We start from the raw sequence: 25989 nt of genomic DNA on the forward strand, positions 1-25989 counted from the left end.
ATTTATAATTATTTATAATTGCTAACAATGTACCAAAAGGTCAAGTCAAACACATTATATTTTCATTGTTTTTAAACTCTTATAAAATAATCTCTGTCACACACACACTCAAATTAACAAACGCCCTCACTCACACACAAACACACTGCAGGAAGAACGCTACAATTGCTCACAACAGCAGAGGAATAAATACTCTGTTTGAACCCTGAAAGGCCTTTTTTGCTCTTCATTTTTTTCATAATAAATAATCCATGATGATGCAAACCTAAAGTCAATCTTCATGCACAAACAGGGATAAAAGTAAAAGTCAGCAGCTCTTGGTCCCTGACGTCTTTAGTTTAGTTTCACCTCCTCGTGTTACACATGAATTACAGGAATTACAGTCCCACAGCTGTCAATATGAGCCGTTTGCATTACATAAAAATAAAGCTGGCTTTAAAATAATGAGTTTAAGTGATGCTTGAGGGTTCAAACAGCTCGATACTGTAGAGAATAAACAAACTGGACTGTAGTGTGGGCTATTATTCTCCTGTTTTTCCATTTTCTCCTGAGACTTCGGCCACACCAGTCATAAAGGGACACCCTAATTAGCATATAGTCACCTGTCAGCCAATGAGGCGTTTGATTAAGACACTGAAGGACAGGAGGCGGTGTGTTTTCAGTATGTTTCTGAGTCTGAATCGTTGAGTTCCTCGTTGGGGATGATGAGGCAGTCCTTGCGGCCCACACTTTTGAATTTACGGTAGGAGACGTGCTCGGAGCGCAGCACAGATAAAGGGTCAAAGGTCACGGTCTGGGATGGGCTGGAGTAGTGGTTGATGGTGGTAAATGTGAGGCTGGACATGGTGCCGGTGCTGCTGGGAGAGATGGGGATCATGGAGGAGAGGATCAGAGCCAAACAGTCAGCCACGTCTTTGTTTGGGGCGCAAGCCAAAGCTGGAGTGTAACCTGGAGAACACATTGGATTAAATTCAGATTTCAGATTGTTCAGGCATGCAAAACTAAATCATGTTCAGTTTTTATTGTAGTGTTTGTATTGCATTTACGTTTACATTTATTCCTTAAGCAGACACTTATCCAAAGCGACTTTCAATTCAGCTTCATTGACTTACAAATAACATCAAAACACACACACAAAACCTTGTTTGTAATAGTAAAATACACAGTACACTGTTAAGATACATGAAAATGTATAAATAACTAATATATTACTACAAGTCTATAAGGCTACATTTATTTGTTAAAAAAATAATAATACTGTGAAATATAAAAATTCTAAATAAGTTTTCTACAGTACTTCAATGTATTTTAAACAAATTGTAAAATGTATTCCTGAGGTGGCAAAGCTTTACGGTCTCTTTTAATCAATTTAATGCATCCTTGCTAAGTATTTAATAATAATTTAAAAAAATAACATTAATAATAATAATAATAATAATAATAATAATAATAATAATAATACTGGGAGATGTTTCTCTAATATAGATTTCAATTTAAAAGCTTTATTATTTATTTATTTTTGTAAGTAAAAGTATTATTTCAGTATAATAGAGATGGTATTATAGTTTCTATTAATACTTTGAATTTGGATTTACTTTTGTTTTCCTTTTTTTGTAATTGCGTTTGTCATTTTTTTATTAGTTCTTTTATTTCTGCCTTTAATTTTTATTTCAGTTGTTATTTTCCTAAAAATGAGAGAACAAGAGAACAAGAGCTTGGACAAGAAGTTGGGTGGCTTGCTCTGACAGGAAGGGTCTAATCTTCCTATTGTTGTAAAAGGCAAATCTGCAGGACCGGGTCATTGTAGCAATATAGTCTGTGAAGCTTAACTGATGATCCATCACAACTCCAAGGTTTCTGGCTGTCCTGGAAGGAGTTATGGTTGAAGAACCTAGCTGTATAGAGTAGTTGTGATGAAACGATGTGTTAGCTGGAACCACCAGAAGTTCGGTCTCAGTAAGGTTGAGCTGAAACTGATGTCATTCATCCAGCTAGAAATGTCACTCAGACAGGAAAGGGTTAGAAAAAGCCATGCTTCTGAATCACAGATGCTCATGACGTCATGTAGATGGAGACGAGAAGTGGTCCAAGCACTGAGCCTTGAGGAACTCCAGTAGCAAGAAGTTGTGCAAGACAAGTAGTACGATGATTGGAAAGGATAAGTTTGGAAATGTCTGTCTCTGAAAGTGGTTCTTGTCTTATTAGTGAAGAAAACTGCAAAGTCATCGGCTGTAAGATTGGATGAAGGAGGAGGAGAAGGAGGTCAAAGAAGAGAAGAGAAAGTTTGTAAAAGTGTGCGAGAGGCAGAACAGTTGTTAATGTTGTTGTGGTAATATGATGTTTTATCAGTGAAAGCATTTGCAGAGAAGGAAGAGAGGAGAGATTGATACACACTGAGGTCGGTAAAGTTTTCTTGATTTATGCCATTTCATCTCTGCAGCCCTGAGTTTAAAGCAATGTTCACGGAGAACCTCGGACAGCCAGGGAGCAGATGGAGTGGTGCGTGCTGGTCTGGATGACAGACAGTTCTCTTTCTCCACTGCTTCTGCTAACAAGGGCTTCCAAACAGCTAATTAAGTACTTACACTGGCTTTTACCATTTAGCAAACTGAAACTGGAGAGTCCCGTGACTTGCGCAAACATGAGTACAAACGCAATTTGAGCACATATTTACCATGGTAAAACACAGCAAGTAAAAACAAAGTTTCCTAGCAACAACAACCACTCTGTAATCTAATGAGAAAAACAAGGTAAAACACTTACACTAACTGCTGTCCTTTTCTGTTGCTCGACTGCTTATTTTGATTTCAGTTAAGCTTTAATGCACAGTTTTTTTTTTGTTTGGTTTTTCATGGTTTTAGTTTTAGCTCAAGTCAGTTATAATATAATATTTGTGCTTTGCTTGAATCAGAAACAGCTGCTTTTGCTTCAGAGGTAAGTGCTCACCGTTCTCATCCACGGCCAGGACACTGGCTCCTTTAGCCAGCAGCTCCTGTACGAGCACCGTCAGCCCGTTACCGGCAGCCACGTGCAGCGGCCTGACAGAGATAAAAACAGCTCTCTATAATCTAGAAAACTGAAGACAACAAATGAGGAAGATACGGATACAGGACTCACGTCTGCAGCGCGGCGTTTGTGCAGTTTATGAGGTTTCTGTCCATCACCTTCTCAAGAATTAACAAGGCACTGGTTTCATGTCCCTGAAAATGACTAGATCTGCATTACCTGATGGAAATACTTCTGCACACAAGACTGTACAATAGATACTGAGATTCATATACTAAATTAATACATGCAATTTTTCTGACTTCCAGTAGTTTGTCTGGCCGCAGGGCTGCAATGATGTACAGTAGATGTTGTGTTTGATGTAAATCAGTGTGTGTGTGTGTGTGTTTAGTACCTTACTGCAGGCCAGATGCAGGGCTGTGTTTCTGTTAGCATCCTGTAACGTCAGATCAGCTTTAGCACTGCTCACCAGCACCTCTGACAAACACAACCAGCAGCAGCTCACATCAATATCATGATTAACATGATCACAGAAGCTTCCTGAATAACAACACATCTGCTGGAGGGAAACTAGCGCCACCTTGAGCCACAGCAACGCAATGACACACCAGGTGTCTGTATTAATACCAGTGTTGATATTTTTTCATAATATGAAAACTATTCAAATGACTGAAAAAAATTCAATATTAGATTTTGCCTTGGTGACTAACTAAAAATAAGCTGAAGTACTATACTTTAACTAAAATTGACATAAAAATAAAGCTAAATAGGAATAAAGATAATAAAAAAATGACAAAAGCACATAAATTACTAAAACTTAAGTTAAAAATAAAGAAAAAAAAAACTACAAAAAAAGACAAACTGACATAAAATGTATAAAACTAAAATTGGGATGAAAATAAACAAATATTTAAAAAAATTACAAAATCACATAAAATTACTAAAACTGAAAAAAAATAAAGCTAATAAAAAAAAACAATGATCAATGCACATACAATTATTAAAACTAAAACTGAAAATGTACAAAACTAAATGGAAATTAATGCAAATGACAAAAGCATATAAAATTAGTCAATCTAAAAATATAATTAAAATGAAAACTGAAAATAAAACCTTATATTAAAAAAAGACTGTTTTGCAATAAGAAACATTATTTATAAAAGTAACATTATATTGCAGTTTTACTTCAAATAAAAGTAACTAATTCTGTTACACTGTAGCGTTTGAGAGAACTTTATTAGTTACTTCTATGCATTTGTTACTTGTGTTGTTCTGACCCTGCTAGTGTTCTGTAACTGCAGAAATCTGCTGCGTGTCTCACCGACGGCGTTAGTCTGTCCGTTCTCGGCGGCCATCATGAGCGCTGTTTTTCCCAGCATGTCGATGGCGTTGACCTGAGCATTGTGAGCCAGCAGCAGCTGCAGACACTCCACGTGATCGGTGTACGCCGCGGCGTGAAGGGGAGTCCTGCGGGACACACACAACAACACACTGCAGAGCAGCTCGGAAACATCTGATCCGTGAGGAAACACTGCTCTCACCTGGACTGAGAGTCTGTGGCGTTTACTATCGCTGGACCTAAAGTCTCTATCAGCATCTCAGCCGCAGACTCATTATCATTCATACTGAAACAGAGAGAATAAAGATTACTAGAAAATACTTTTTCATTTGATTCAGTGCTACTTGCTGTTTCTTTGTAATTAATCTACTCTGTAGCAATTTCTGAGGGAAAATCATTTCTACACCCTTTTTTTCCTCCAGTGTGTCATGCTTTACTACAAACATTTCATATGAAGTTTAATATGCACATGATATGTGCAGATGTTTCTTACACGGCGCAGTGCAGCGGACTGAAGGAGTTTCCCTCCGGTCTGTGAAACACATCATACTCTAACAGCAGCTCAACACACGCGTCATGACCTGAGATCAACAGAAAATAAGAGAAAAATACATCAAATCATGAAGGGTATATGATATTGCTTCATTTATTACTGCACGGCATCTTGAAAAAAAGCTACATGCTACAAAATGCACATAATAAGAGATTGACATGCTACAGCAAAACAGCCACTATTTCTGAAACCAGCAGCACAAAGTACATCACTGAGCAAATACTGTATAATGCAGGGTGGTGAAGCTGTTCATCACATCGTATTGCTGGGATGACAGTGAGGGTAACGTCACACATGTACCATTATAACAGGCCCAGTGCAGCGGTGTGTAACCACAGGTGTCCTTGAGGACGAGGACGGTCTTCTGGGCCTTCAGAAGGGCCCTCAGCACCCCCACATGACCACAGGCAGCCGCCAGGTGCATAGGAGAGCGCCCCCTGCTGTCCTGAACCAGCAGACTGGAGCCGTGCTGCAACAGAGCCTCCACACAGGCCTCCTGACCCATCACTGCCTGTGACACACACACACACACACACACACACACACACACACATACACACACACCACAAAGAAGAGCTTAGTTTAGAATGACTCTTTCAGCAGCATGTGTGGCATACAATGGATTAAAACAGAAAATAAATTCATCTCATCCCTCAGCTTTTGTTAAATAAATTACTAAAAAATTTACTAAAAATAAAACTTAAAAAGAAATGAATAACATAGTATGAAAATAAAAATGTTATTTAAAATATAAACAAACATTAAAATTCAAAACAGGTTAAATTCTCAAAGCACATAACCTGGTTTACTATATTTTTTATTCTTTTTTTTTTTTCCTTTTTTTGAATTAAAATAAATAACGTTTTGCCATTACATGCATGTATACAATATATATATATATTTTTACACAAAAAAATTAAGCTTAATATTTTCAAATATTTTTTGGCACTGAATTTGAATTGAAACCATTCCTTTAAAACTAAGGTACAGAAAAGTGTCATTTAGAAAAAAAGATAAATAGACTGGCAGGTGTGTGTGTGTGTGTGTGTGTGTGTGTGTGTGTGTGTGTGTGTAACTGACCCCGCGGTGGAGGGCCGTCCTGCCCCAATCATCCCTGGCCTCCACACAGGCTCCTTCACTCAACAGAAGATACACACAATCTGTGTGTCCACCCAGAACTGCCAACATCAGAGGAGTCCTGTCCACACACACACACACACACACACACACACGATCAGATCAACAATCCCACAATCAATGGAGCACACATCTGAGAAGCAGAAGTCCTGTAACTCACTGTCCCTTCCCATCACGCATGCTGACGGCCGTCTGCTGGTCAGTGTTGTGGATGAGCAGACGCAGACACTCAGAGTGACCGTTCATGGCTGCAGACAGACACAGAAACACACAATCACATCAGGTCTGCCTACGCAAGACAAGCATCATAAAACCAGTCTATTTTCTATTCTATACTAAGTCTATTTTGACCCAAAACTTACCATTTAGACCGAAAAACACCATATGATTGACACATAAAGTGATCAAGCAGTTCATATTTCTGCATTTTGGCATTTATATGCAAGTAAATCTTAAACTGGATATAATTTCTGAAAGATTTAATTTATTTATTGTTTTATGCATTAAATTGTGACAGTTAAGACATTTAGAATGTAACAAAACTTTCTATTTCAAATAAATACTGTTCTTTTGAACTTTCTATTGTCAAATGTATCTCTGTTTCAACAAAAATATAAAGCAGCACTACGGTTTTCAACACTGATCCTTTTTAGAAATGTTTCTTGAACAGCAAATAATCATATTAGACTGATTTCTGAAGATCATGTGACACTGAAGACCGGAGGAATGATGCTGAAAATACAGCTGCACATCACAGAAATATATTACATTTTTAAATAATTTCAAATAAAAAACTGTTATTTTAAATAAAAAAAATATTTTACAATATTACTGTTTTTACTGATTTTTTTTAAACAAATAAATGCAGCCTTGCTGAACAGATAATTGTTTTAATAGACATTGCTGACCACAAACTTCAGTGACCATGAACAAATAGATGTGCTAACAGACATCCAATTTATTAGCTACCAAGCACCTCAAACAACAAAAAAAAGACAAATCCAGCAACTGGTAAATGCAATCAACTGTGTGTAATATGAGCAGTGTTCAGGCTAAGGCTGAGTCTTGTGTGTGTGTGTGTGTGTGTGTGTGTGTTGACCTGCGGAGTGTACGGCGCTCCTCTTGTGTGTGTAGTCCTTCAGCATCATGGATGCGCCCTGACTGATCAGTAGATCCACACACTCCGCGTGACCCTTAAACGCCGCCAGACTGAGAGCAGTGTGACCCTGAGGCGTCCTCACGTCCAGATCCAGCAGAGACTGCACCAGAACCTCCAGAGCCTGATGGTGACCGTGATACGCCTGGACACACACACACACACACACACACACACCAATAACAACTTCAGTTTTCAAATGTCATTACTGTACTCAACATAAAAAATATCATAAATCAGATTCGAACTCTAAAAGCTGACTGGATGAGCCACACTTTAAATCAATCTAGCTAATCTTTGACTTGCATGTTGAACTTACAATGGACTAATGAACCCTATTATTTGGTTGAAAACTTGTATAATGTGATTATTATTTATATTACATTTTTATTATTATTTTTTTTTTTTACATTATGCCCAACAAGACTATAGTACATTGTAATACACTTTTATTTTAGTATAGTATTAGTTAACAGTAACAACACAGTGTTTTATTGTTTAATGTGGTTTTAAATGACTTTGAGTTACCGCGAGGTGTAAAGGGCTGACGGGAGGCTGGACATCTGTGTCGTGGAGGATGCTTGATACAGACGTGTCCATCAGCTGAAAATACACATATTTAAATTCAATTATATATGAGTAAAGTGAAAAAAATTAATAAAAATGATACTTGAGAACATGAAATGACATTGCATGCAAGTTATTGAATATTCAGAGAAATAAGTGCATGACTGTGCATGAGAAGTGCATGAGACTGGATCATTAAATGTTAGGTTGTCATTCATTAATAGTATTTTTCGACCCTCATAAGCTTGGATACTTCAACATAACAATGGTTTCAGAAGTGGAAAGAGAATTTTACGGTTTGACAGGTAATGAAAGATTATGAAAATGTCATCTTCTTACACTGATAAAACAAACATAAGAGCGGAAACATTTCTTAATATAGTAAATAGAGTTGATTTGTGATCTCATAGTGCATTGGTTCCCAACCTGGGGTCGCCCCTCAGGGGGGCGCCAGAGTTCACAGGGGGGGCGCGGGAGCGGATATGCTTTGAGGGGAATAAAGATGCATAAAATGTTCTACTTATAATTTTATATAAAGATTTTTTTTCAAAGTTTAAAAAAAAAATCATATGCTAACAATGCCGATATCAATTACCATTTCGTTATTTTAAATATAGGCGCGTTGCGCGTGGCAAGCGCGCTCATAATGTAAGATACGTCGGCGCGACCACAACAGTGCCCAACATCAAATGGCAAACATAATGCAAGCGGAACGAAACTGCTCGTTATTGTGTGGTTGATGGACCGTTTATCAGTTTGGGCCAGTGCAGCGCGAGCCGATCGTGATCATGCGATGCTGTTACTACACAGCGCTAATAAGAGATCCAGTAAAGAAAGCATTTGAATTTGCGACAGAAGTAACAACATCGCTGCAAGATCTAGAGAGAAACATTCAAATTTCTCTGTTATTAACAGATCAAACAGCACGTGGAAACCAGGAAGAAACATTGTGCCGTGAATGAACTATCCAGTGTCCAGATCTGCAACATTCACCATGTATTTACTGTAGTAACACTAACTGCAACCATGAAAGTAGGCTATAATGCCTTCAAGTAACATTACGTCGGTTTTATTTTGACCTTATGAATACAATTGCTGCCCTCAAATGTTAATCTGAAATAAAATAAACCTTGGTTTATAACTACTACAATATTTATTTTTTTCCAAGAAGCTGTTTTGTTTTATATTCTCATAAGAAGAATAAATTATAGCTCCAGAATTACTCAAAGTAAAAAATATCACACTTTATTATGTTAGTTTTAATTTCGAACTGAACCGTGAATTTTGTGAACCGTTAAACCCCTTATATATATATATATATATATATATATATATATATATATATATATATATATATATATATATTTATTAGTGCTGGGAAAAAAATTAATTGCATTCAAAATTAAAGTTTTTGTTTGCATAATATATGTGTGTAAGAACTGTGTATAATTATTTTGTATATAAATACACGCATATGCATGTATTAATTTTTTTTTTTTGCATGTATGTAATGTATATACAGCAGCCTAATACATAATTTATATCAAATATAAATATAAATAATTTATATATAAATAAATAAAAATATTAAATATATACATGCATATATGTGTATTTATATATACAAAATAATTCTACACAGTACACACATATATAATATGCAAACACAAACATTTTTATTTTGGATGCGATAAATTTTTTCCCAGCACTAATATACATTATTAGTAATTGTTAAATATGTACATGGGGGGGGGCCCAAGGAAAAAGGTTGGGAACCACTGTCATAGTGAGTTTATGAGTCCATTAGATGGCAGCACTGGACAGAATCAGACTTCAACTCACCACATCTAACGGTGTTTCATTGGCCATCTGTAATACAAAACACAGAGATGAGCACCAAACACAGCAGTGAGGAGTGTGTGTGTGTGTGTATGTGTGTATGTTGTACTGACCAGCTCCAGACACACTCGGTGGCCGTACGCTGAGGCGTAGTGAACAGCACTGTATCCATCTTTATCTCTGAGAGCTGGATTCGCATCGTTCCTCAACAGATACTCCAGACACCTGACAGATACACCCATCAGATCACGAGGCCTGAGTCAAACACACACTTTACAGAATACAGACGTGTTCAAAACCCCACTCAATCTCTCCACAGTCAAACTGATTTTTAACTCATACGCCTGTAAAGACAAACTCAGATTGTGTCAATCAATGGCTTTGTAAAAGCCATCAGTTCGCATTATTTTCAACTTTTTTTTATTTTTTGTTATTGTGTTCAACAGCTGAATTTGTGGTAAAAAACTACACTACCCATGATGCCGTTCAGAAAATTCCAACAATCAGATTCACAGTCATTGAAAGCAAATTGTTCTTTTTTCTTTCGTTTATTTCAGTTCGATTTTTCATAGTTTCAGTACATTAGCATAAACACAATTATTTTTTACACATATTATCTAATATTTAATTATTTATATTTTATTTAAGCTTTAAAGAAACTGTTTTTCATAGTATTACTTAACAACAACAAAGATGCAAAACACAGTCCTTAACAGAAATTGATTTGAAAGACCTCTAAAGGTAGTTAATCAATGGTGTATGCATTTGCAGAAGCAATCAAATCACATTTTTTCAACATATTTTTAAAACAATCATGAAAATACTTCTGGAAACAGTGAGCGGCACTAATGTATTCTATTTGTGAAATTTAGTATGCAAGCAGTATCGGTGCACAATAAACAAACCTCTATATGCCTGAAATACCCCATGACCTACTGCATTTGCTGATCCAGTGTGTGTGCTACTAGAACACACCACTGACAATACCGTATCCCACAATGCACTGCACTGCACTCCACTCGACCTTGAATGTGTGCAGTGTGTTTGTGTTCACTCACTTGCCGTCTGAGTCTGCAGCAGCGGTGTAGTGCAGAGGACCACAGCCCCGGACGTCCCGCTCGTTCACACTGGCCCCGGAGCCCACCAGAGCAAACACACACTGATAGTTACAGTTAGCAGCAGCGTAATGCAGCGCCGTCCTGAGAGAGACAGAGATAAATCATAACCAGATCTCTGCTGCAGGATTCCTGTAACACTGCTTCACCACTGCAGCTCTATCAGTATCTGTGCTGGAAATCTGTAGGAAAATACACATCCCAGCATGCTTTACTGACATGCCAACCCAAAAAGAAAGAAAAAGTACTTGTGTGTGTGTATATATACACACACATAGAAATCTATGACAAACCACTGTATTATATACTAACATCATATTATGTTATACAAGATAAACTATACAGTAATTATATGAAAATATACTGTATGAATTATAATATTTATAAAGATTAAGCTATTAGGTTCATTTTAGGTTTGTTTCTTTGGCTTGCTTAATTTCCATCACAGTTTTGTCTTCACTATTTAAGATTAATTGGCTTTGTAAAATGACTGTAGAATATTTATAACAGTATCAAAAAGTTAATGAAATATGTGGACACATAACAGTAACAAGAATAGCTTAAATTGTTGTAAAACAAAAATAATATAATTTTAATTACATTACAGTTCAAAAATCAAATGCATCACAGTTTCCACAAACATATTCGGTGGACTTCAACACTGATAATAATCAGAAATGTTTCTTGAGCAGCAGATCATCATATTTTCATGATTTCCGAAGATTATGTGACACTGAAGACTGGAGGAATGATGCTGAAAATACAGCTGCGCATCACTGGAATAAATTATATTAAAACAGATTGACAGTTATTTGAAATTATATATATTTTTACAGTTTTATTCTGAGCAAATAAATGCAGTCTTGGCAAGCTGAAGATACTCTTTTTTTTACTGTTTGAATCGTAGTGTTTCTTTTGATTTTGAAGTTAACTCACGTTTGATGATTTAATGCAACTCACCTCCCAAATCTGTCTTTCCTATTAAAGTCCGCACCCGTGTTGAGCAACAGATTTAAACACTCCAGATTCCTGGAGAAAAGAAGGAGAGACGGACGGTCACGTGATCAGGACAACAGATCATCCAGGCCACAGGGGGCGCCGATGAGCCATTAGTGAGTGATGACTCACCCTCCTGCAGCCGCAGCATGCAAACACGTCCTGCCAAAGTCATCCGGCGTGTCGACGTCAAAACCTGAACCAACAGATATCCATTATCAAGACTAGATAAAAGCCCAAGGCACTTTACTGAGAGAGGGGAAAATATGCACAGATATCATGCACAGAAATCGATTTGAACTGCTGTTATAAACACAATACATCTTCACAATGAATGCGAGTCACCTGAGGAGAGCAGTTTCCGGCAGCAGTCTGAGAATCCGCTCAGAGCCGCTAGATGCAGCGGGAACATTCCGTGGATGCCCCGCCTACAGAGGCGGAGTCACGGTCACATGATCAGCATGAGCTCATGAATTATGCATAGCTGTAAATACACATCCTGTCACTCACTTTGCTGTGTCCGCACCGTTGGTTATGAGCGTGTTGATGAGCAGCTCGTGACCGTAACGAGCCGCTACATGAAGCGGAGAGTTTCCGTTCTCATCCTCGCTGTCTATCTCTGCACCTATCAAAGAGGAAAGAGAGGATGAGAGGAAGATGAACAAGAAACGGAGGAAATAACACACTCACCGTTCTGAATGATGGCCTGTGATCTGGAGTATCGGCCGTGAATGGCTGCCATGTGGAGAGGAGTTTTACCATCTTTGCTCTGGACAAAAGAGGAACACACACGAGTTTTTGAAAAAGGACTCTTGTTCACCAAGGCTGCATTAGTTTGGTCAAAAATACAGCAAAACCAGTAATATTGGGAAATATGATTACAATTTAATTCACTGTTTTCTATGTAAATCTGTAATAGAATGTAATTTAGAATGTAATTTTGTATTTTCAGCATCATGGCTCCAGTCTTCAGTTTCACATGATCTTCAGAAATCAGTGTAATATGCAGCTCAAGAAACATTTCTGATTATTATCAATGTCGAAAACAGTTGTGCTGAACAATATTTTTTGTGGAAACCGTGAGACATTTTTCAGGATTCACAGATGAACAGAAAGAACAGCATTTCTTTTGTTACAATATAAATGTCTTTCCGTACACATTTGATGAATTTAATTCGTTCTAGTTGAATAAAAGCATTATTTTCTTAAAAACAAAAACAAAAAAAAGGAAAAAAGTATTTCATTAAAAGTTTTTTTGTATCTGTAATGCAAGAAAAATGCTAAATAGAGACATTTAACAAGTTGTTTTGGACAGTATCACACTTTTAACATCAGTAATCCGATGGAAGCATGTGAACAACCAGACTTTCTCATTTTGCTCTGCTCTCGTCTGCCATTTGTTTCATTTTAATTTCATTAACGGTGTCAGTTTTTTTATGTTTGTGTGTAGTAAGAGCATTTGTGTCACTGGCTATATATATATATGTCTGTTTCTTTAGTTTAAAGACTTTAATTGACATATTGTGAGGGTTTTTCTTCACTGACCTTGCTGTTGACGTTGGCTCTGTTGGCGATGAGCAGCTCGAGACAGAGCGCCCCCTGGCGGGACGCAGCGGTGAAGTGCAGCGGGGAGAAGCCCTTCTCATTCACCTGATTGACATCAGCGCCTGCTTCGATCAGCTCATTCACCACCACGTCCTGCCCGTTAAAACACGCCAGGTGCAAAGCAGAGTTTCCGTACGCGTTCGGCTCCTTAATCTGAAGAGAGACACACAGATCAGGCTGCTTTGTTTCTTTTATAAAGTATGAAAAACAGGGTATAGCAATATGTGTTCGGTGATATTTTAATTGTAGATTTGGATATGCATTGCATATCAAATTATAAATATAATTTTAAAGGCAACAACAGTAAAGTTTTTTCTTGAATGAAGCTTATGCATGCTAAAGTCAATTAATTAAGCAACTTAAGATGAGGGCATTAATACACAGTTCACTTGGCGACCAAGAGGCGGAGCTTTATCTGCTGTGGGCGGAGCTTACTTACATCAACGCCCAGATTGAGCAGGTATTTGACGACATTGATCATTCCACTGGAGGCAGCGGCGTGAAGAGGACTGTATGATCTCTTATCTTTACAGCAAACCTCAGCGCCGTGAGACACCAGAAACTTCATGACCTCCAGATGACCTGCGACAGAAAGCGATGCATCTGCTCTAAACCGATCTGAGGCTGATGGAAACATGTTTTCACGCTGATTCTGATGTTGATGCTGGCGTCTCACCCATGTATGCGGCCCAGTGGACGGCTCGTCTGTCCTTCTTATCAAAAGCATTGACGTTTGCACCTCTGGACGCCAGCAACTGAACCATCTGCAGTGACCACAGACAGACTACACCATGAATACTAAACTGGAGGTTTTATTCATTTAGATCTAATATCAGCACACATTCAAAAGGACAGCAATGGCTTAAAATGACTTCAAATCTTTGTTATTTGACTTTGTTTGGAAAGCTGGTCCTTTTTTACCCTTATGTGCTATAAAAATGCTTCACCGATCAATAATATATCAGCTTTTGGGTCATGTATCTGCCAGCGGCATTCTAGACAGGCCTCAATCTGTTGGATTTGTTGATATCCAATCAGAAAGAAGATATGAAAAACACATCAAACCAGTCGAGCAATCATGGCAAGCAAAGGTTGTTTTAACAGACCGATTAGATCTACAGGTAAAAATGCTTTAACTAGCTGTGGATCAAATGACTTTTAGATGGCCTCAGTTTGTTTGGAGAGTTCAAATATTAATGTACACAACCATTTAAAAGTTTGGGGTTGGTACGTTTTTCATGTTTTTAAAATAATTCCCTTCTGCTCACAAAAGCCTGCATTTATTTGATCAAAAATACAGTAAAATAGTAATATTGTGAAATATTATTATAATTTAAAGTAACTGTTTTCTTTGTATTTAAATGTAATGTATTGCTCTAATCAAAGCCGAATTTGCAGCAGTCTTCAGTGTCACACGATCTTCAGAAATCAGTCTAATATGCTGATTTGCTGCTCAAGAAATATTCCGATTATTATTATTAGTGCTGAAAACAGTTGTGCTGCCCAATATTTTTGTGTGAAACTGTCATGCATTTTTTTTTTCAGGATTCTTTGATGAACAGAAAGTTCAAAAGAACAGCATTTACTTGAAACTGAAAACTTTTGTAACATCATAAATGTCTTTACTGTCACTTTTGATCAATTTAATGCAGCCTTAATGAATAAAATAAAAATCTTACTGATGGCAAAAATGCACAAAAGAAGGAATTAACTAGTGGTTTTGTCCTGTATCACACAATGACACAATATCAGTGCATTAACATGAGTGAAACTGATATTATTAAATGGCTTTCTTTATATCCCATTAAAAATATGTGAACAAACAGATTTTCTTGTTGCATTCTATCTTTTGGTTTCATTCCTGGTGTAAGCAGCTCTGATGAACTCTGCTATGACCCACAGTACATTGTGCAAACGTGTCCCATCCAGCAGGACAGATACCGAGCATCTGCTGATCAGTAAACAGTGAAAAACTGAGCGCCTGACCTCCAGGTGTCCGCTGAAGGCCGCGTGGTGTAGAGCCGTACGTCCGGCGCGGTCCGACACGTTGACGTTACTTATCAATGGGACTAACGCTTCGACACAGCGCATGGCTTTATGGGAAGCGGCCACATGCAGCGGCGTCTGCCAGTTCTTATCCCTCGCGTTCACATCCGCCGAGTGTTTCAGCAGCACCTGCACTGCCTCCTGAACACACAATCACATTACTGAGCTGGAAAGACATTTCATGTGTTTATATTTGTTGTTCTGCCGCCGGAGGACGTGTCCTACCTCACTACAGGAAGCTACGGCTCGATGAAGAGGAGTGAGCCATTTATTATCTTTGGCATTCACTCTCGCCCCTGAGAGAGAGAGAGAGAGAGAGGGATAGGATGTGTGTGTGTGTGAATTAATTACACTTTTAATGTCACAGCTGAAGCAGGATACATGGAGCTTCCCATAAGCCTGTTCAAAATAAACTCCCTGAATGCTCTGGGATCACATCTGTTGCTTAAAATACTGCAGCACCTGTTACTTTTCCTCTTTTATTTGTGACAACAACTCCTCCTTTACACACGGCCAATTCAAGACGTCACAAGATGAGTGTGTGTTTTGTCAGTGTGTCACTGGGGTAGTGCTCAACAAATAGGTTTCATTCATTTATGTTACATATTTCATATACACATTCGTTGCTAGGTGGCTTCTATTTCTAGTTTTACACTATCATTTAAAAGTTTGGGATCTGGAAGATTTTTTTTTTTTTTTTTAAGATATGAATACTTTTATTCAGCAAGGATGCATTAAACTGATCAAAGAAATTTATAATGTAACAAAAGATTCCTAATTCTTGAGCAGCAAATCAGTATATTATTCTGATTTCTGCAGATCATGTGACACTGAAGACTGGAGGAATGATGCTGAAAATACAGCGGAGCATCACAGAAATAAATTACATTTTAACAGATACTTACATTGAAAACAGTTATTTTAAATTGTAATAATATTTCAAAATTTGTACTGTTTTTTTTTTAATCAAATAAATGCAGCCTTAGTCAGCAGAAGAGAATTCTTTCAAAAACGTAGCCTAAACTTTCGAATGGTAGTTTAGTATCCATCAATCCAAATTCTATCATGATATTGGTCTATGAATAAACCCGGCTGATATTTGATCTTTGCTCTTCATACCTGACAGGACGAGCAGCTCTATGATCTCAGCGTCGCCCAGGTACGCAGCAGCATGAAGCGGCGTTCTCTTCTCACTGTCCTGAGGATTCACAAACACAACACTTCATCAAAAGTCATGTTTAACAATCGACGTATTTTCACTATTTCAGCAAATACGATAGCTTTCAGAAGTTTAGGGTGGATAAGATGGTTCAATGTTTTTGAAAGAAGTCTCTCACCAAGGCTGCATTTATTTGATCAAAAATATAGTCAAAGTTGTGAAATATTATTATAATTCAAAATAATAATTTTCCATGTGAATATCTGTTAGTGTAATTTATTTCTGTGATGCAGCGCTGTATTTTCAGCATCATTCCTCCAGTCTTCAGTGTCACATGATCTTCAGAAATCAGGATAATATATGGATTTACTGCTCAAGAAACATTTCTGATTATTATCAATGTTGAACACAGTTGTGCCGCACAATATTTTGTGGAAATATTTTTTTTTCACGTTTCTTTAAGGAATAGAAAGTTCAAGTTCATTTGTTTGAAATATAAATCTTTTGTAACATTATAAACCTCTTTACTCTCACTTTTGATAAACAATGCATCCTTGCTGAATAAAATTATTAATTTCTTTTTAAAAAATCCTTTGCCGATCGCTGCAAGAGAAACACATCAACCAATCAAATACTCTCATTTCTGCTAAAACAGAGTGAGCTGATGGTTTATACCGGTCTGTTGTTTATGCAACATGTGTAAGTGATTCACCTCTGATTTGCACGAGTTTTACTCCATTTGGAAGCGTTTGATGCATGTGTGGTTTCAGCAGAGTGTGTGTTAAACTCTATGATACACACTGGATTCTTGTGTATGGCACACAGGGACACATTTGAATTTGTGTGTGTGTGTGTGTGTGTGTGTGTGTGTGTGTGTGTGTGTGTGTGAGAGAGAGAGAGAGATCAATGCGGCCGCAGATCTCTAGAGACGGCATGCAGAAACATGAGACACACACACACTTCTCTATTTCAGGTCCCCAGGATCTACTGCAAACACCTAATCTGAAGCTTTAAGCGTTCCTCCAGATGCTTGAGGAAAGCGACCGGGATGTTTGACACTTCCATCAATACAGGCAATCACTAAAGAGCGGCTATCATTCATTCTTCAGTGTCATGCCACCCTGCAGGCTTCTGTTTTCCAACTGGTCTGGAATGAGAATGGAAAACAGGAGGCCAAGCCGCACCGAGTCACGTGACCTGAGAGCCCATCAGTGATTGGCTGGCAGTGGAGTGGGCGTCTCTCCAGACATCGGCAATGAAAACAGACTCCTCATTAAACAGTGAGCAGTAAAATAAACCCTCTCCAGTCCAAATGCAAGCTCATGAGAGCCTTTTAGCCTCTCGGATGAACATCCATTACGAAAATAGGAGAAATAATGTACAAGAACGGCCTCTGTGTGCATTCCAGAAGGCTTTCCAAGATCATCCATCAATGAGAAATCAATAAACGGGTCTCAAAAACAAGCCAGATGCAATAAAATGTGAAAAATGACCACTTTCAGAGAACTTCAATGGACAGTTCATGAGTTTTTGCAAGTTATGGATATTTACCTGTACATTGACGTCTTCTTTCTTGAATATGAGCGAGCGAACTTCATCTGCGTCTCCATTAAATATGGCTTTAATCAGAGAGGTCTGTGGAGAAATGGTCACAGACAACACTTAAGGGCTTTTGAACTATGAAAGACAAACCAACACATCTGATATCAATCAAAACCCTAATTCTGACAAGCTTGTCTCAAATAACAGCGTCTGCGCTAAATGCTGTGTGAAGATGAAAAGAAACTAAATGAATGAAACATTGTGTTTAATCTATGCAGAAAAGAAATTCTGAGAATCAGACGTCAGTCGGTTTAACAAGAAACCATTGATTCATCAGCATGCCAAAGAGAAAATATGACTGAAGTACAGCATGAAATTAATGTATTTAATAGTGAATAAAATCAGTTTTAACAACACTCGTGAGAACATGGAGAGACAACACTCGCCGAACCTGAACGCTGAGTTAACTATGACACTGGTTAGGAGAGGAATATACTACTGTAGGCATGGATTAATATATTGAGATACTGTATGTAGATATGGTTTTTATACTTTTTTTATAATAATAAAAAAAACATTTGCCACTTAAGAATCTAAAATTATACATGCTTCAAGTCAAATCCTAATCAATGTCGAAATATGAAAAGATTAACTGTTGTCTTAGCAATTAACTGATATAAATTTCAGATTAAGAACTAAAATTAATAACTGGAAACAAATACAAACTAAAACTGTAATAAAACTATAAAAGCATATTAAAGCATAAATATTTCAAAGAAACAAAAACTAACATTGAATCAATCCTATAACAGTATATAAATAATACTGAAATACAACTGCATCACTCCCAATAACAACATGCATTAAATATCTTTATTCCATATAAGGACAGACAACACTGAAGCCCCACCCAGTCCAGCCCCACCTGGCTCCGCCCACCTGCCACGCCCTCCACTCTCAAGTGACACTACAGGATGTGTGCAACTTACACAGCTCTCACAGTAAAAAAATAAAATAAAATAAAAATAAGTACCAAAAGCTGTCACTGGAACAGTACACTTTAAAAATGTTGCACCTTGTTTGAGAGAGTAAACAATTAATACTGAAAAACTCTCTCTCTCTCTCTCTGTCTCTCTCTCTCTCACACACACACACACCTGCTGCAAAAAAGTCATGTTTTTGTACCTTATTTACCACTGAAAGGTGCATTTCAGTATTTCAAAGGTACATATTTGTACCTAAAGTTTACAAATAAGTACATTAATATTAGTGCCATTTGAAAAGGTACCAACCAAGTGACAGATTTCGCACCTTTTTTGAGAGAGTAAACAATTAATACTGAAAAACTCTCTCTCACACACACCTGCTGCAGCCTGTATGTGGATTCACCTCAAACACAAACACAACAAACACATGATGCAGCAGCTGAAAACAAACGTGAGAACGAAAGACAGAAGGGAACATCATAAAAGAAAGAATGCAGCTTTCCTCTGTTTAAGGAAACGTGGCCTGCTACAACAGCAAAAACTTTAGCCTGAAGCTCCTGAAAACTGACTGAAACCAGTCAGAACCACTTAGACTGGTCTTCAAAGGATGATTTTAACTATTAAAGGACCAGAGCAGCTGACTAAATCAACAGAACTGAAACCTGCCTGTCCGCTTCATCCACTAAACTGATGATTATACTGCTAATTTGACTAGGTTTGCATTCACACTGCTGTTTTAACTCACTGATCAAAACACAAACACTTGTAGCTGTACATGATGCATTTTGGTTTGAAATGTGTGAGAACAAGCCACAATGAAACACTAGTAAGCATTAACACAAAAACGTGTTCCTCTTTCTTTTGTAGGTCAAATTCAGTCAAGATTGAACAAAAATATATATGTGAACTCCCTGAATAATGGCTCAGACACATGAAGGTAACTGTGCAACAGGCTAAAATGTAGCAATACACATACATCATACATACATACATACATACATGCGTGCATAAATAAACAAAATAGACAAAAAATGTTTTTTAAAAAAGTTCAGCTTTGACAAAATGAAATCTTAATATATTATTAGGAAAAAATAAAGACAAAATTGACAAATAATTTTTTAAAGTTCATCTTTGATAAAACGACTTTAATAAATAAATAAAAATGTGTCATCCATCTTTGAATGAAAAAAAAAACCTAAAATAGATATTAGATAAACCTCAACAACAAACCATTTACAAAAGTTTTTTTAAAAGTAAATCTCCATGAGAAATAAAAAAAAAATAGAAAAAAAATGAATTAATGAAAGAATTAAGGAATATTAGAAAAAATTCAACAAACATTTTTTTTTAGATAAAAGTCAACAAAACGAATTAAAAAAGGTTTTTACAAAATAAAAAAAAGATGAGACAAAAAAAATCTACAGAAGTTTTGAAATATATTATCTAATTACTAAATGTGGCCTCACTGCATTAAAAATATTTTTTATATGAATCAAACAAATAGCAAAGAGTACACGAGGTTTGTTTATGTCTGCATTTGTACTTGTGTAAAGTGTGTTTCTTCTTGCATTATATTTTGCAATTGTTGATGGTCATCTGTGGCCTTTCCGGTGAATCTCACGCCATGCCAAGTTAAAAATAAAGTAACATTTTTATAAAAGCCAGTGTATTTTGAATGAACGAACGTGTGCTGCGTGTGAAGCGTGTCCTATTGCTGACAGCTGCATTTCCGTCCAGGTCAAAGGTCCACAACTCGCCCTAGTCACATGATCCCGGGTTTCCGAAGGGAATTTTTGGACCTCACCTGGAAACCCCAATCAGATGTGACAGAGACGGATGAATGTGTCTGTATCTGTCTGCAGATAATAACGGGGACAGATCACGACATGCACCTACTAAAGCAGCCGTTCGACTTTCTTCACACACTCTTTTGAAGTTCACCGCTGCTACACACACTCAACAAACACACATTATCATCCAGGACCTCACCTTCTCGTCCTGAGAGGAATTCTGGGAAATGTTGTCTTGGGCGGCTTTGGAATGCAGAGGGGAGGGTTCGTCGTCTTCCACCTCCTCCAGGACCACGATACACACACGACTCATGCGCTCCGACCGCATGCCTGCCTCTCCAACACACACACACGAAAACCGCTTTCACAAAAAAACCCTTGTGTTATTCCGTACAGAAGATCTGTCCATGATGTTCATCTCCAATGCCATTAGTGTCCCTCCAAACGTGCACAATCGCAGAACAGGGAATTCCTCAGAGCGGGAACATCAGCAGTGCTGCAGTAAGAAGATGCAGCGTCCTCAAACACACACACTCACACACAGGCACACACGCATGCACACACACACTGTCTCTCTGTGTGTGATCTGAGAGGACAATGGTGTGTGAGCTCCACTCTGCTGAATCCTGCACTTTACACACACACACACACACAGAGATCCAACCCCCACCGCAATAACACACCAACCCTACTGCAGCGAGAGAGAGAGAGAGAGAGAGAGAGAGAGCGAGGGGTGTTTTGTAATGAGACAGCGAGCTTCCGACAGCATGAGCCTTTAACAACAGTGAAATATGAGCAGAGAGACAGAGCTGATGGGACAAACACAGTCATCTAATTATTATTTGTCAGGACATTGAACAAGGTCACTGTGTGCTATTTTATTTTATTTTATATTTTTTTACTTTGGGAACAAAATAACTAAACATGAGAAAAACACTTTGGGGAAGTCCTCAAATGTAAATTATGATTGTGCTTTTGTTTTTTTTACTTACTGTAAATATGCAGAAGATGAAGACTAACTGTTAGTTTATTGTTTATCTGGGTGAATGCCATAAAACTTGTCAAAAAGAAATTCAGGTCATATTTAAATCTAAAAATTATATATATTATATATACACATACATACATAAATACATACATTTGTATATTTATTTATTGGGGTGACCCTGAATGGATAGGCAGAGCCTGATTCGACTATCAATCTGAAAGTCGAATTTTGCAGAGGTGTTATGATCATGCCGTCTTGGCTCAGTCTCATGATTTCACAGAGAACATCTCAGTTACGTACGGTAACCCTCCTTCCCTGATGGAGGGAACAGAGATGTTGTGTCAACAGTGTGTGACACTAAAGCTTGCTCTTAGGAGCCCAAACCCCTCTGACATCTTTGAGAAAAGGCCAATGAAATAAATTGTGCAGAATTTGCATATCTTTAAGTAAATATGAGACTGAAAAGAATGAGAGAAGAATTAGACTGGAAAACGGGCTTAATTGTCCTAAAACAAAATTTTACAAAAAAAATTAATTGTCCTAAAATAGACTTAACTTACTTCATAGATGTTTATTTTAAATAATTAAATCTGCATTTTGTTTTATTTAATTGTATTTTTTGAGTGGGGTTTGAAATGTGACCTGTACATGTTTCACTGACATTCACACTGAAGTTTCTAATACAGTACCAGTGCCCTGATTTAGAAACACCAATAAATGAGAGTGAGTGTGTTTGTCTCCAGTCTCTATTAGATAACGTCTGATCTGTGACTCATTTTCACTGGCTCACCTTCATCATCTCCTCCTCCTCCTCCTCCTCTCGCTCAAACTCACCACAACAAACTGCTGACGGCCTGACACACACACACACACACACACACACACACACACGGATCAACACTTCAACAGCTGCAGAATTATTAATCAGATGTGATTTCTGATGACTGAGAACCACATTGTCAACAACAACAACAAAAAAAAAAAACACAAAGAAGCCATTATTTACAGCTCAGAAAAATATCTACATATTTCTACTACTAGGAATTTCCGAAACCAATCCTGCTGGACTGAACACTAGCAGATGCATAGCAACACCATGGCAGTGACTTTTCATGGACAGTTTTCTTCAGATAAAGTAGAAATAAATTATTTGAATTAATGAGATTTATCAGATAATTTTGCACCACAAGTATCCAGAAATATGTGACTGGCACTTCTGAGCATGTTACGACAAGATTGATGCTGCTGGCAACAAAATGATTTTCTCAAAGTTTCAAATGACATTTGACAGTAAAATCAGCATAAAAGCTGCTTCAATATAAAAGTGAACCACTGGATCTGTTACAGACTGGAAAAAAATGTAAAAATTACCTGTTTCACTGTATTAAAGCTGTACTGTAATGCAACCAACGTCTTTTTTTTTTTTTTTTTTTTACAGCAGAGTATATATACAACTTAATGTTTGAATTTAAACTGCTACATTTATTCACTAAGGTATTTACCAAAAATAGAACTATTTCAACACATGACCCATGTGCACTGTCAGTGGTGTCTCAGCATGAGCGTGTCTCTGAGGGTTTAGTGTATCGTATCAAACAGTATCAGAAGTAGAGCAGGTTTCGGTTTCTGTAAACACCCTGCAGCACTGAACTCCTCTAAGCTCCGCCCCCTGCACCGCTGCAGCCAATAACACGCTCTTCTATTCAATAACACGACCAATGAAAACACGCAGTCACAAACTGCCTGCCAGATACAGCAGAAGCACAGGAGCATCATTACAGACGCTTTGTCTGATGCAGACAGCTGATGATATCATCAGTCTAGAGTGTAAAAATAACCTTCATAAAAGGTCCAGTGCAGAATTTAACCCCATTCAAGCTAAATCAAGCAGCATATCAATTTAATGCACAGTAGACATTTCATCATCTGCCATAAACAGAGTTAACTGATTGAAATTGAGAAGATAATGACTAATGTTTTCTAGTATCAGAAAAATCAACTCAAAATATAAGCTTATCAAATATGACAAAAATCTATCCTAAATAACCAAAACCATACCAAATTTAAAAAATATATTCTAAATATATCCAAAAACTTTAACATAAAAATATATTAATTATTACTAAAATGTATTACATATAACCATAATCAAAACTATATTAAATAACAAAATATAGATTTAAACAAAAAAATATAAATATAGATATATCTTAAATCGCATATATATATATATATATATATATATATATATATATATATATATATATATATATATATATATATATACGTGTGTGCGTGTGTGTGATGCCAAAAACAAAACATGTCAAATATTACTGAGTTCATGCTAGAAATTGTGACATATTTCTTCATGAAAATTGTTCTTTGCATCAGAAAGGAATTTGCAGTGGATTTTTTTGTAACCTATATTATATTAACAAGTGTTAAAATATCATTATTAGTAACTACTGAAGACTTGAAAAGTGAATCCACATGCAGATCTTGATAAAACTCTCATGACTGAGTCTGAAGGGATTTGATGAAGTCAGACTCCCTCTAGAGGACGAGAAACACAACACACGAGAAGAGGATTCATCTCTGGTGTAAATTCATGATCACAGCCTTCATTATCTCCTGGGAACAAACACTGCGTCACAAGTCCATGGGGGCACTGATGTTGACAAGCCAACGTGTCACAACTATAGATGATGCTATCATCCATCGCCAATGGCTGACAGACAGTCTCCCGAGTCAAAGAACTGATGTTCAGAACTTTAGAAGAAACAGGAGAACACCTAATACATTTGGTAGATTTTATAATCTATGAATGGAGGCCATTCATAGATTATAAAATCTACCAAATGTATTAGGTGTAGCCCAACCTGCAGCTCTACAGATATCTGCTAGAGAGGCCACGTTCGCCAGGGCTGCTGATGCAACCATGCCCCTGGTAGAGTGAGCCCTCACTCCCAGTGATCAAGTAGGCCTTGGTCCCGATAGACTATTAGGATCACATCCACAATCCAGTGGGAGACCCTTTGTCTGGAGACAGCATTCCCCTTCTGCCGTCCTCCAAAGCAGATCAAGAGAAGTTCATGTTATTCATACACATCTCCAGATTCTCACAAATGAATCATATCCTTCATGTTTTAATAAAAGATAGACTTCTAGTGGTTTCACATTAAAGCTTTTGTTTGCTCTCGATCTTCTCCTGTCAACAGAAACTAACAGCCTCAAACAGTGAAAATGGAAAAGTGCTTTATGAAGGCATGTTTAGTTGCATCACATGAGGGATGACGCTCCATTAAATAAGCAGACTGCCGTTAAACTTCCTATCTGTCAGTCATAATTTACCCATGTCTTACAAAGCAGAGATTATTTAATGACAATAATATCACAGAATCTGTCAAAGTTAACGATGCAGAACAGCTTGGCTTTAAAATGCCAGATATTAAAAATGACTCTTTATACCTTTCCTTGTAAAAAGGCATGGAAAAGGCCATTTTAAATGAAAAGAAAAACATAAAATAAAATACAAAAATACTATAATAAACCATCGAGGACCATTAAACATTATTTTAAAAAGTCATCATCAGTCAATTGCTTTAGATAAAGCATCTGCTAAATAACTAAATGTAAAAAGTCATGATATAAACATTAAAAACACAAATTCTTATGCTAGTATCCTTATGAGAAGATAATTAAATAAATTGCTAAATAAACCCTTTAAAAAGCAGAATTAATGCAAAAACGCATCTATGCAACAACCTAACGTTCCCATTAAGTTATGAAAACCTTATTTCCGAATGCTTTTTTAAAAAATGTTTTAAAAACAAAGAAAAGGGATCGTTCCATTTTCATTTTGCAAACATTATGGGAACGTTACATTTGAATATTCTCAGAATGTCCTGAAAGTAACATTTAAAAAAAAAAGGCCAACTGAAACTTTCAGAAAAAGAACGTTCCATGATACATAACGTTTTTGAGCGTTTTGAGAACGTTATTAAAGACCCTGAACAAACAAACTTCAATTACAGCAGTGAGATCTGAGTACAATGTGATGTGTGTGTGTTTCAGGTGTTGTGTGTGTCACGTGAGGTGTGTGTGTGTGTGTGTGTGTGTGTGTCAGGTGAGTGCAGACCTGCTCTCTGAGCCGCAGCACCATCAT

At 37.2% G+C, this 25989-nt stretch overlaps 1 protein-coding gene across 2 annotated transcripts; it reads right to left on the reverse strand.

The window, feature by feature from the left end:
- LOC113119731 (serine/threonine-protein phosphatase 6 regulatory ankyrin repeat subunit A-like) lies at positions 1 to 25989 on the reverse strand. Of its 2 annotated transcripts, none has more exons than XM_026289358.1 (28): positions 21036 to 21511; positions 18070 to 18153; positions 16479 to 16557; positions 15585 to 15655; positions 15300 to 15500; positions 13990 to 14077; positions 13753 to 13895; positions 13254 to 13466; positions 12399 to 12477; positions 12219 to 12333; positions 12054 to 12136; positions 11841 to 11904; positions 11673 to 11741; positions 10656 to 10796; positions 9711 to 9822; positions 9601 to 9627; positions 7720 to 7794; positions 7135 to 7336; positions 6196 to 6283; positions 5979 to 6096; positions 5199 to 5409; positions 4839 to 4926; positions 4548 to 4631; positions 4328 to 4473; positions 3401 to 3483; positions 3118 to 3200; positions 2947 to 3038; positions 1 to 948 (listed from the first exon to the last, which is right to left on the reverse strand). In XM_026289358.1, exons 1-28 carry the CDS (start codon positions 21162 to 21164, stop codon positions 659 to 661), a joined length of 3258 nt encoding a protein of 1085 aa, XP_026145143.1. In that variant the 5' UTR covers positions 21165 to 21511; the 3' UTR covers positions 1 to 658. The 2 variants fall into 2 exon arrangements, with proteins under 2 accessions (XP_026145143.1, XP_026145144.1); XM_026289359.1 differs by lacking the exon at positions 21036 to 21511 and adding an exon at positions 25963 to 25989 and having other exon boundaries at positions 659 to 948.

The sequence above is a fragment of the Carassius auratus genome, chromosome 19, assembly GCF_003368295.1.
Source record: "Carassius auratus strain Wakin chromosome 19, ASM336829v1, whole genome shotgun sequence".
NCBI lineage: Eukaryota > Metazoa > Chordata > Actinopteri > Cypriniformes > Cyprinidae > Carassius > Carassius auratus.

Coding starts and splice junctions, on each gene's coding strand:
- LOC113119731 (XM_026289358.1), bottom strand. CDS start 21,164: ATGCGGTCGGAGCGCATGAGTCGTGTGTGTATCGTGGTCCTGGAGGAG. Junction 12,478..13,253: donor GAGCCAACGTCAACAGCAAG/GTCAGTGAAGAA, acceptor TCTTTTGTCCAG/AGCAAAGATGGTAAAACTCC. Junction 4,632..4,838: donor AGTCCGCTGCACTGCGCCGT/GTAAGAAACATC, acceptor TCTCTGTTTCAG/TATGAATGATAATGAGTCTG.